The sequence below is a fragment of the Dreissena polymorpha genome, chromosome 3 (genome assembly GCF_020536995.1).
Source record: "Dreissena polymorpha isolate Duluth1 chromosome 3, UMN_Dpol_1.0, whole genome shotgun sequence".
NCBI lineage: Eukaryota > Metazoa > Mollusca > Bivalvia > Myida > Dreissenidae > Dreissena > Dreissena polymorpha.
This window is the reverse complement of record NC_068357.1, coordinates 141151221-141164476: the sequence shown is the minus strand read 5'-3', so window position 1 is coordinate 141164476 and position 13256 is coordinate 141151221. Positions and strand designations below refer to the sequence as shown.

At 35.9% G+C, this 13256-nt stretch overlaps 1 protein-coding gene across 1 annotated transcript; it reads right to left on the bottom strand.

Annotated features, from left to right (window-relative positions):
- Positions 1-453: 453 nt before the first annotated feature.
- LOC127872647 (uncharacterized) lies at positions 454-1482 on the bottom strand. The gene has a single exon (XM_052415976.1). It carries the CDS (start codon positions 1480-1482, stop codon positions 454-456), a length of 1029 nt encoding a protein of 342 aa, XP_052271936.1.
- Between the last annotated feature and the right edge of the window lie 11774 nt (positions 1483-13256).

Sequence of the window (13256 nt, the reverse complement as noted above, 5' to 3'; positions counted from 1 at the left end):
ACAGCATTGGATGATTTGCAATCAACATTGTTTCTGACGCTGTACTTCCTGCCGCTGGGATCTGTGAAATATTCCGCCTTCATCATGTACTGGCAAATTGCGCATCTCTGCGCCCCACAGGGCTCGCTCATATTGGGCTTTCGGAAGAACATCCTATTGTGTTTTTGTGCACTAGGATGCCTTGCAGGTTGCAATCCCTTCTGAAGGCTACTAATGGGGGCTCAGAGAACACTTCCTTCATTCTATCAGACGTTTGCAGTGTGTGAAGGTATCTACGGATGATACGGCCGATGTTGGGTAGTGCGCGCGAAAACGTTATCACGAGCGGAATCCTTGTATTATGCTCCGAGTTTGTCTTTTTGCGTAAAAGGTCCTCTCTCTTTTTATGGTTGACCTTTATCAATTCGGTCTCAACAAGCGCCCCGTCATATCCACGGTTCACGAGCTGTGTTTTCACCGCCTGTCTGTGCTTCCGGTAGGCAACCACCTCTGAACAGATTCTTTTCGCACGCACACCCAGACCATATGGTATTGCTTTTTTGTAGACTCCGGGTGCGAAGAATCCCTGTGTAGGTACAGGTGTTTATCGGTAGGCTTAGTATATAGGTCGTTTTGAAGGCTCCCGTTCCGTATTGATGTCATCGTGTCCAGAAACTCTAGTTTTTCTAAAGAATAGCGGAGCTCGAGTTTAATGCGAGGGTTGATTTCATTTTCTTGTGTGTGGAAAGTTTTAAGTGCCTCGATACCATGCGTCCATAAGCCCCACACATCATCCACAAACCGGAAGTATGCGAGTGGTTGCCTTTCTGACGGCCGGAACAGTTCCTCTTCCCAAGCACCCATGTAGGTTGATGAATAGTTCAGCCCGAAGCGCGAGCCAATTGCTGTCCCTTCAGTCTGTATAAAGTGTTCGTCGTTGAATGAGAAGGTGTTGTTCTCCAACACAGTGTCCATCATCACGATGACGTCCTCTGTAGGAATTTCCGGGTCCGTTCGCCTGTTTAAATCCTCTATAGCAGCAGCACGGGCCTCATCTCTCGGGACACTTGGATACAGGGCCTTCACATCTAAACAGAATATTAGCGTACCTTCCGGAAGAGGTTGTTTTAATTTTTGTATTTTGTTTAAGAAGTCCATAGTGTCTCTTACAAACGACGGAAGTGACGTCACATTGCTTCGCAACTGATCCTCAACAATTTCCGCCATTTTCTCTGTCGGGTGGCTTCTACCATTCACAATGGTGCGTAACGGCATTCCTGGCTTATGTAACTTCGGGTTCCCATGAAGCTTACAGGAAGTGCCATCGTTCCCTGTCATGTATTGTCGGAGATCACTGTCTATGGAACCTCTTTTGTACAGGTTGTCTACCACCTTTTTTACCTTGTTTTGCACTGATTTTGTTTTGTCGTCGGTAACTTTCGCATATGTGTCGCTATCGGAAATTTCACCTTTTAATTTTTTTATATAATCTGTGCTATCCATTACGACTATACCAGAACCTTAATCAGCTGGCCGAACGACAATTTCATTTTCGTTAAGAAGTTCTTTCAGAGCGTATTCTTCAGATTTACTCATATTGAGCTTAAACCTTCTTTTGAGACCCTTGATGACGTCATCCTTTACAGCCTTGATATATGCATCCAACCATTTATCGCGGCCTGCTTTTGGAGTCCATGTTGACGGCGTCTTCTTCTTGTACGGTTTCTCTTGATAAGGATGTTCGTCTTTCTCTTCAGAGTAGAAATATTCTCTGAGACGTATGCGACGTTCCCATGCAGTGAGGTCCGTCAACAACTTGCCTTTGTCAACGACTCTTCTTGTTGGAACAAATTTCAATTCCTTCGATAGAACTCTTATTTGTGAGGCGGTTAGTTGCTTTTTAGACAGGTTAGTCACTACATCCGGTTGAACCGACGGTCCCTCAGTGACGATAACACAATTTTTAGACGTTAAACCGTTTGCTGTATAGCGGCGTTGCACTTCCGGCTTGTCTAACAACACATGCATGTTTTTGTAGGCATTCCTCTGCGCCGACACGGACGCTTTTTCTTCAGTCATTAAACCTTTTCCGGTGTGTATATATATATATATATATATATATATATATATATATATACCAATACATAGTGCCAGTTACGCGGTCTCTGTAGTTTTCAGACTGTACTTACGAGGTCAATATAAAAAACGGGGTCTATATACAACCCCGCAATCTAGGCTCCTTTAATTACTATGAGGGGGTGTAGGGGAGGTAATGCAATCAAATCTCACAATAAGGTCTTAAATCGAAAACCACAATCAGGTCTGAAATTGAAATTGTATATACCTCGCAAATAAGTTCGCTATATATTTCCTTGTATAAGACGTTAAATAAATGACGTATTTATATACAATAATAATAGTAGGTACCCCTATATACCTTAATTCGTGTTTATATCGGATAAAAAAGGGTATGGAGATACATGTATTTAAAGTGGGAACCCCATAACCTATTTCTAAATCAGAGACCCCGTAACTGGCCATATGTGTGAATATATATATATATATATATATATATATATATATATATTGTTTAAGTATGTTGACGCTGCATCAAAAATAAACAACGGTTGCGAAAGACACCTATAAACTGTTAGATGCCCATAATATCACTTTAAAGTGATATTATGGGCCTTTTTTCATTGTTGAATTGAGCTGAAAAGAATTAACAGGTCATAAGAGTTAGTTAAAATGTGGTTACTGACCAATTATCTGCAACTCATCTTGCTACCAGTTGTTTATAAAAATAATTTTTTATATTCGATATTTACGTGAATGTTGAGTCCTGTAAGCCAAAATTATCTGTAAAACAAAATTGTGTCTTTGTGTCGTATAAACGAATCTGCACTAAAACTAAATTTAGTATCACGTCGTACATGCATGATCAGTTGTCAAACGAAAGTACGGTTGATATTCAAATGCATTATTTTTCTCTTTAAACAACGGTTGCGATAGACACCTATAAACTGTTAGATGCCCATAATATCACTTTAACAAATTCTAAAACATTACTGAAGCAACATTTTCAAACGGGAAATGTCCACTTAATACTGAATTTATAAACAATATCATACCCCATCGACAACTTGATCGCGGAGGATCATCACAGCATCGTTGAATATCATGTACGTATTTTATTCTGCCATGAATTCTTCAAATGTGTTATCTCTTTTTATGACCTACATGCTACACATGTCCAATCGGAATAATTTTCGTATCTCTTATTTCTTAGGTTATCTCCCCTTCGGCAACATTTGAGTTGTCCATTTATTTCTGACGATAGGTGTATTTCATCGAATAATAAATCATTATGTTTCTCACTAAAACATTCACGTCTTCTGACATAAAGTCTCATATCTTTTATTGTTTTACCTTTTGGAGAAAAAAAAGGCAAACTACGTTGTCGTACGATTTATGACATCAATATTGCTCTTTTATTCAGAGAAAAATTGAATGTGGTAATATTTCTGTTAAGTTTTGTCTTATACGAGAGGCACCCAGATTATATTTGAACAGGATAAATGACGCAAAACAAGAATTGCAACAGTACCTTTATTGAAGTAAGTGTTCAATACGAAATCAATGACATGCGAAAATCAGACTACACTTTTTCGGCCACATTGCAAGAATCTTCTTTATAATATTTTTCTTGAGTTTACTCCACTCGTCCTTAAAAGTGTTTTTAGGACCTATAATATATCGTTGCTGTTCTGTAGACGGCATTTAAGGATTTCCCATATACCAAAGTCCATATGAGCAGCGTCCGGAGACTTCTGCATCTATTTTTTACGGTCAATGAAGTTCCCATTTTGCTTCTTAATAAACTTGATGGTATATTGAAATGAAATACTTGAGGAACTGACCTGCAGGAAAACCATTGCCCTCTTACCTTCCAGAAACAGTTTCGGAACGTAATGTCGAAGAAACTGCTTAAATAACTTTGACTTTGCAATGATCTTCATTTTCTTTAGTGCCGTGACATCCTTGGCGAAAGAGACCCGCTTAACGAGTTTGTCGCTAACTGATTTGCCTTTTATTATAACAAACTTTTAGCGTGCCCGTACAAACCGCCTGAATTGAATATTTACTCATAAGAAGTAACAGAGCTCTTCCATCTTCAATTTGCGAACTGTAAAGCGCATACACTTTTGTAATTTTTTTTCCGTAGTGCAGCTTCCAGTATTTTGGTTAAAATGTTACATACAGTTGCTTTTAAGTTGCCAACAGACATGAGATCTCACGTTGGGTCGATGGATTAACTGTCGCGCTTATACGATCGTTTTTTTCTGACTAACGGTGTGGCCACATTTTGACAATATCTCAACTTGGCATTGATATTTTGGAGTTCATGTCCAATATTATCAATGTTAATATAATCAATTGTCAATGTTGAAATATCATAATTACGATTGTACATGATATATTAAAGCAGTGTACTTGTGTTTTTACACGGTACTGTCTAAATGTGTTTACGACTTTTGTTCAAATATAATCAGGGCGCCTCTCTTACGGCGTTTGTTATGCGGGTTTCTTTCAGTGGTGCTTTGTGGATAATCAGACCAATTTCTTGTCAAGATAATAATTTATCTTTTCCGTGAAGCCAGAGAAAACCATTTCCATTTCCCTTTTCCTAAAAACAATCCCATCTGTATTCAAAGGAAACGGTTAAAAATACCAGTGACACAATGTATGAGATACTGAATAATTCACGTTAGCGTTTTATATACATGTATAAACATTAGAAAAATGATAACACGAACTAATGTACTCATCTGCATGTTTGATGCCTTTATTTTACGACCATTTCCTTTAATTTTACCGATATGAGGTATAAGTTAAAACGTGACGTGTTAACTGTGACCTTGACCTTGAAGTGACCGACATGGTTATTTTATGAGAAACTTAGTGTTCATATTTTGAGAATAGGAACTAATTTATTTTGAAATCCCATAATTAAAGACAACGTTTTTTACATGACAAAAACAGTTGCCTCCAGCCATATAAGGAATAGGCTCAAACGCCAATTTTCTACTGTGAGATTGACCTCGAAACAAGCGATATGGTTGTTGCACGCGACATGTCATCTTCATATGCCCATTTGTAGCGATTTATTTTAAACGCCCATCACAGCCAAAATATTGACCGGAATTCACTATAACCATAAAAGAATGTAAAAAAAATTGTGTCCACTCACTGACTGTGACTTTGATCTTAAGGTAAGCGACATTATAATGCACGCAACAAGTCGTCTTGATACGATGATCATCTTTGCCAATTGTTTCTGTCAGTGGTTCGAGCCCTGGTGAGGATTACGTTTAACTTTAATTATGGTGTTGTTTTTTTCAAAGACGAACGTTTAAATCCATCAAAGCATAATTCACAAATTATTTATTATGATTAAATGTGTCAACACATACGCAACTCAAATGTTAGATGTTACCGTTAAGTAGTCATCTTACAAGTGTATGTCCTTGAATCATAATACGTAGAAACGGTTGAATAACCAATAACCACTTTAATATGGCTTAAAATATGCTTTTGTGCAATCTCCTCTTTAACGCAACCTCCATAGCATCTTCTGTATCTTTAAAATCAGCAATAAGCCAATGATTTTGTTGGTGCAGCAGCTTGCGTTAATTGAAAGCAATCTATCGACGCGTTAGCGACTTAATTGTGTTGACATATTTTCGTAATACAAGCATTAAACCAACAACGATTTGCCTTAAAAACATCAACCATGCAACAACTTATTCACGTCTTCTGTTCATTGGCGGATGGATTGTTCTACGCTCAATTGCACCAGATTGCCAAATTTTTAACTTTCTTCGAAATGTGTTGCAAAAAAACAACAACATATAACCTACTTCCCCCTGTAGATTACACCACGTATTTTAAAAACTTCCATTCCTTAACGATACCTCGGAAGCATCATTGGCTCAGTGTATTCTATAAAGAAGTTGTTTTTCTCGAAAGAAGTATCAGATATTAAAACCCACACCACGACTTGGTCCAATAAGTGTTAAATCGACATCTGTTTGAGAGATTAATCAAAAACAGATTTCACGCACGCATCTTTTCTTATTGCGTATGCTTTAATCTAATATGATTACTTTGGTATGTTACAGGTACACAATAACGAGCTGACTGCCAGTATAATTAAAGTAAAGGTATATACAAAACGTGTTTTGTTTTGTTTTTTATTCATGAGAAATACATCATTTAATTTCATTCGATCAGAATTCTCGCTTTCCATCAATTTAGTTGTCGGTCAGGTCCTGACAGTAAAATGGCTTGAATGTCTTAAAAAACAGTACATGTTCCAATGATGATTAGTCTGACAGACAATTTGTAATTAGCTGAGTAGCAATCTGTAATCTTAGGCAGTTCAATCAATTGTGTTTATTTCCAAGTAACCTGCTTAATCCGGTAACAAGCCAGTATATTTCCAGAACAAAATAGTAAAGGTCTTAAATCGAACGAAAGGTATCAGATCAGTCTCATGCTAATACATTGTATATAATTTGAACCTTCATTACAAAACTTTGCTCCAGAAATGTATAAAAACTAATCATCAGTTATAATGATAACGTAAGTGCAGCATGTAGTTGTTTCATGTCTCTGCTATCTTTCACATGAAATGTATATAATATAAAAATACGGATAATAAACCGTCTAAAAATTCATGTAAAGGTATTGTAATCTTTGATAAGGGAATAATCTGATTATTTGATGCGAACCAATGCCACAGGTTTTCAGTTTTTAGATGGTCGCTTAGCGACCGTCTAAGGTGGTTAGTCTAAAATTCAGGTCGATACGCCTTAGCTACTAGGAGCCCAATACCCGCTTACTACGCGTATCCACGCGAAAAAGAGTTGTATAATTTATGCTAGATGTTTGAGTTCTCCAATTATATTCATTCACAAATGGAAACATGATAATAATATCGTGTTAAATGCAATAGTTTCGAACGGTGCTTTTATAGAAAAGAATCAATAAACAATGATCGTATTGTACGTGTCGCGGAGGAGATTGTTTATGAATGAATAAAATAGTCCACTTTCTGCAGCGTCTTCATGACGTAGTATTTTTGCTCAGTCCATTCATAATATAAGGCAATTAATAGATGCGCCTGTCGATAAACAAAGGAAAGTCCACGGGCGATAACAACGCAATACGCTCTCACGAACACCTCAATGACGAGGAGTACAGGTCATTCGATTGAGGCTATTAATAGATTCGGGAAAAAGTTAACGCTTATTTATATTCTCAATTCATAAAACGTTGAACATAAGTTCAACAATAACTTCACCGATACGATAGACAAAAACAAAAAAATGTTTCATAATCGCTTAACCCGAATATAACAAACAATTAATAATAATACTACGAATGACCTGTTTCGTAACTTCGTTCATGCTACTACAGCGGGTATTTCTGGAAAACGTTCTTTGGTTCTCAACAGATAGCGCGATCTTTTGTATTTACGGGTGCTAGCAACGCAATAGTAGAAGGTTAGTAGAAGGTTTAGCTTGTTTATATTCACAGTTCTCAATAAATAGACAGTTGGATATGAGTTCATCAATTACAACAATTATAATCGCTAAAACCGAAAACAACTAAATATATTATATTAAATATATTTATAAAAATAAATATCTTTTAAAAATGTAGTCGGCGTATACGCTGACTTTGAAATAAAGTTTGCAATTTACTTTTCTAAATAAATAAATACAATTAAACAAAAGTTAAACTATTGTGTTGTGTTTTTCACTTGTAAGTTGCATATTCACCGCATGAAATGTGTGTTAGCATTGCCAAACCACATATTAGTGTGAGTAGATAAAAAGAATACTACGGGAGAGCACTTCATGTGTGTCCTCATATGCCTTGTTATGAGTATCTTTCTTCACTATCGAAATATATCGTATGTTGATATTTGATTTAAACGCAGTTTTCTTTCGACACATTTAAATCACACGTCAATAGCGCCGTCATGCGAAAATAGGTCTTATGCGTTTCGGCAAGCGTTTGTCAAACCAAACATGTGCTTTTGCGCAGTCAGGCCATAGGCGATGCTGTTCGCTATAAAATCACTTAATATGTTATGTTTCTCCTTACCAGAAGGAGAGATAGCTGAGTGGGCTATTTATATGATGGGCGCATATGGAATAAGACCCATTTTCGCATGACGAAGGTCATTACAAAACTCATTGCGAATTGAAAATGCCACATTTAAGAACAATGCTTTTTGATACAAAATTGAATTCAAAATAGCAAACTTGTTAATAATGGCAGCCTATCCACACATTAAGGTATGATTTCCAGACGTGCTGACCAAGTACGGCAAACATTGAGGTATGATAATTAAACGATTTTCTCTTATCGTGACACTATACTATTTCGCTAATGATTGTTTTCTCATCTTGGAGGCGAAAGTGAAATTCTTCGAGATGGATTGTAACGCGTAATTGTAACAGGGCCACAATTTGTGTCGTTTGAGCATACAGAGAGTAGTCCGGAATTCCTTACACTGAACAGTGCTACATCCTTTGAATTGAGCACATAGGCAGTGATGTAGCAAAAATTTAGAGGTTGTATCTCGAATCAGCTTATTAAATATTCGAAAATATTCATGCGTGTCTGTTGGCGTTATGTAAAAGTCACTAAGATGAAAACTGAGTAAAACAGCTACGCCTAAAAGCGCATTAGTGCTCTATACCTATGTTTATGTCAGCGTTGTTGACACCGTGTGAACTGCTCGGGTAACAAGTAAAGCATAAACAGCAAATGTATATACTTTTATTCCTCCATATACAAGATACGAAGATTATTGTATATTTTGAATTTGTATATGGTGTCAACAATCATAAGTTTTGTACACGGAACGTTCATTATGAATTTATATTCTTGGTGAGATAGTTATTTGATATTAGAAAAAATATTCCTTTAATATGATGGTGACTGCAAATTTTCTTTATATTAAGTTCTCATTACCATTTTCATCATACTTTCTATGCTTTCAGAACGTCCAAAAAGCATGTTGTTTTTATTTTGTCTAAGTTTTTCTATGAAATAATAAGGATGATAAAAAGTGCACACAAAACTCGACCCGTGCGCTATGACACACACTTCATAAAGTTGAATGGCGTGAGTTCATTTCAAGCTTGCGATTGATTTTGAAAAATGAATTGCGTGTTAATTTATGCAATAGCGAACATCTTCAGTGCCTTCAGCGCTTTGATTTCATTAGCACTAAAACAGTACACCAAGGAAATATCACGTTGTGATCCAATAACCACAGATTAAAATAAAGTCCCACTAATTAAGTTCTTTCTGGCGCTTGTTGATGTTTATTCTGCACATGCGCTGACGTTCTTTTTGGAATGTCAAGGTTAGAAATAATATTTTCTGGTATAAAACTTATAAACTACTTACTTTAAAATATGCCATGATTCGAATGAAATTTTAAAGCAAGTTTGCAACGTTTCAGATTTCTGATGTGTAGGAATTAAATAATGGGGGTATTATGAATCCCTCATATGAGACAGGGCCTGATCCAGAGAGGAGATAGCTGGAGGGGCACAATTTTTTTTTCCACAAAACAAATGCGGAAGGGTGGGGGGGGCGGCGGCGGCAAGAAATCAGTGTATAATGAATGGTCATATATTAATACGTTGATACTTAATAAAGGTGATTTGATTTCAACATAAATAAGTAAATAAAAAACGCTGCGTGTTAAATATGTTTAATTTTTATTTAAAATTGTTATTGACATTCAACGGTACAACAAGTTACAAAAACACTGTGGCTCCAATTGGTAGGGGGGTGGCAGCTTTAACCACACTTGAGTTGATAGGTGGACTCTTACAGACATCTTCATGATGAGTTCTGAAAATAGAAAAGAGAGAGTATTTAGAAATGTATAATTCAGTTGAATTAACTATGCAAACATTTTATTTCAAAATATACATGAATACTGTTGGTCTGATCAATATTTCAATAACCATTTTTTATCATAGTTTATATAAAGCGTGATAAAATGTGAATGTTATTAGTTCAAATGCAAAACCTGAAAAAGTACACAAAGGGTTTGATTAAGTTCAATAATGGTAATGAAATTAATATCTACAAGTGGTATACAGAGCGGAACAGGCATATATCATTTTATGGGCTTTATTTATTATACTATCAGTATGAAGAAATTTGTTAATAAATTTACACTCAATCTTTTTGTTCTTTTATTTCAATATTTTAGAGTTAAACAGGCATATAACATACTGAATAAACTTATTGCAATAAACGGGTTATAATACATTTTAATAAATCTTATCTTAGACTCAAAAACTTTGGCACAGTGTCTGACTCTGTGTGTTTTTGTGGACGGACCAAAAAAATCGATCCGGCGTTGTTGCCTTACGCTTCATAGTTATGAAGACATTGCCGTGATACGCTGTACTATACACCGCCAGAAACGTCTCCATACATAATGTTCCCATGGTTATGACATCTGACAATACAGTGTTAATTGGTACACTTGCCATCATTCTATACATAGATGGTGACGTCACTACGTTATTGTCTCCTCTATACTAAGACGCATCACATTCCCCTGGTTTGGGGAATCAAGCTTCCGCCAAAGTAGTTCTGCGTAGGAATGAAAATGTTCATAATGAAAGAAAAATCGTTTTTTATTGTGTGTTTAAAACGGAATGTAGTTTAAAGAAATTTTATTTAATTATGTTTAAATGTGATTTTGAATCTCTTTTAAGACTGATCGCGATGATCAGAAGACCTACTTTCGCTTTCACTTTTCAATCGTAAAAGAAGTGCTACCCACAATTCCTTTCGCGTTAGTACACAGGTCAGTAAGACCGGTGTGTACACAATGCACTTGCCATCACATCAATATTTAAGATCATTCCAGACGCTTATTTAGTGTAAATGACAGACACTTAATGTTACCCAGACGCTTAAAATCTACTGCCGAAAAGAGAGCATATCGCGCTACAGAAATTGTTGCGACGGTGATAATCGAGTGTTAACGTACAACATGTGCCCCCCTTTGGATAGTAGACAGTAAAGTTGATAGGGGCACGTCCTCTGTCGGAAATCGGGGAACATCAGGCCAACTTTGTTTCACAAAAAAACACTTACACGAAAAAAAAACTTAAGCGGCTGGGGGGGGGGGGGCACGTGCCCCTCGTGCCCCCCCCCGGTAAAACCGTGCCTGTGAGAGACGAAGATCTAACGAATTTAAATGGTGTTATGGCGAACATGAGTTTAATTATGCGGTCATTGAACTGTTATTAAAAACAAGAATGAAGATCTGGTTTATAATGATAGAACTACATATAAAAAATCAGACATATCTAGAGATGTTTACAATTTGTATGTGGTGAAACAAGATTTTAATTTAACTCATCTAGGTTTGTTCCAAATGGTTGTAAATTTTAATTTTAAGGAATACACATTCGAATGCATATTAAGTACTTTATCATATTTATTTTTATCGTAAGGGTATGTTTGGTATATTGGTGAATTATGGACAGTACGAGGTTTTATTGCCAAACTATATTCGGCAATGGCATATGACTTCTTATAGCCTTCTACTCAAACGTAATATTATGTAATATTACCTGGGTACAATTCATAATAGCAGTACCGATAAGTTTTGTCTGGAATGCAATTTAATATCGAGATGGTGGCAGCGTATTTGACGATGATAAGCTGAAGAAAAATAGAAGGATTTAAAACAGTGTGAATTCTCGTATTGTATTCTCCTTGGGCGTGTGCGTTTGTTGTCAATGCCTAACATTTTGCGTGTCAGTTGTAACCTTCACTTATTATTCACTGTAATTATAGGTTAAATCTGTGCTGATCTGGATCTGGATGGATAACATTTAAACGATTTTAAATTAATTCACTCTGGCGTTGTGTTCAACGAAAAACCGCCCTACTACATTTTGGCATTATCATTCGTAGAAATTGTGATGAAGCTTGCGATAAATCTCACTCCATGTCAAGGGCATTTTTTTAATCTTCATTATTATTTCCTTTTGAGGAATTACGAGTCATTTTCAAACGATTAATACACAATGATAAAATGGAAATTCTGAAATAGAAACATCAAAGCAAAATTGAGATTCTCCACTCATGTTTTGAGTGAGACCAAGAAAACCAAGGAATACCAAGTAAATGTCCACAATTATTGAATAAGACAAGAAAATCTGTATTCATATTTTTTTGCACATATCTGTTATAACTTAAAAATATAGATTAATTAGAGAATATATTTTGTCCCGGAATAGAAATTAAGTTCAAAATATCGAACAGAATAATATATTTTAAACCTTTTTCGAGTCTTAACATTCAATAAACTTTTTTTAAAACGGTACAAGCCTTCTCATACTATCCGAGCATTCTAACGAAGTCAATATAAAAAAAAACAACATAAAATTATATTCTCGTTTTTACTTTCATTGGTCGTTTGGGTGTGGTTTTTGTGTGTGTCCCTTTTGTTATGCTGACGGATATGTACTGTTTGCTTGATTACGTGTATGTATTTGACGATGAGCTGTATAAGCTTCAGTCATAAAAAAAACTTTCTGTTCTGTTCTGTATGATACTAAAAGCCTGCACCAGCTGAGACCCGGCTTTATATTAACGTGCTAATTTAATACGATTTGAAAGACACTAATGAAAATGGAAACCGATTAAACGGAAGATTTATATCGGGTATAAAATCGCTTATCACCGCATGATTTGCAATAATGACATGTAATTGATTGGAAATTAGTTCGTCATTAGTTATACTGTTTGTGCGAAAAGAGGATAAAAGTCCATTATAATGGATAATTATAAAATAGCGTAAGATTCCTCATTAAGCACGGTGTACTTTTAGTAAAAATTTATCATAAACATGTGTATTATTATCGTCTCCGCTAGGTATGGGTCCTACATCGTAGCGAAATCGGTATGCGCAATAATCGCATGCCGATTCGTTATTGGGTATTCCCGCTAATGATGACATGGTATCTTACAGCGCAAGTCACAACAATCCAGGTGATGTAGTGCTTTGGTATAAAATCGTATAAAGTATTGAGCAATATTGTGAACCGTGTAAAACAACAAAACAATTTGTATTTATGCGACATAAAATATACACGTAATTGAGCGCGTAAATTTAAAAAATATGTACATTAAATTTGACATTGCATGTT

Bases quoted from the DNA above. Each gene is read 5' to 3' on its own strand.
- LOC127872647 (XM_052415976.1), bottom strand. From the start codon at position 1,482: ATGGATAGCACAGATTATATAAAAAAATTAAAAGGTGAAATTTCCGAT.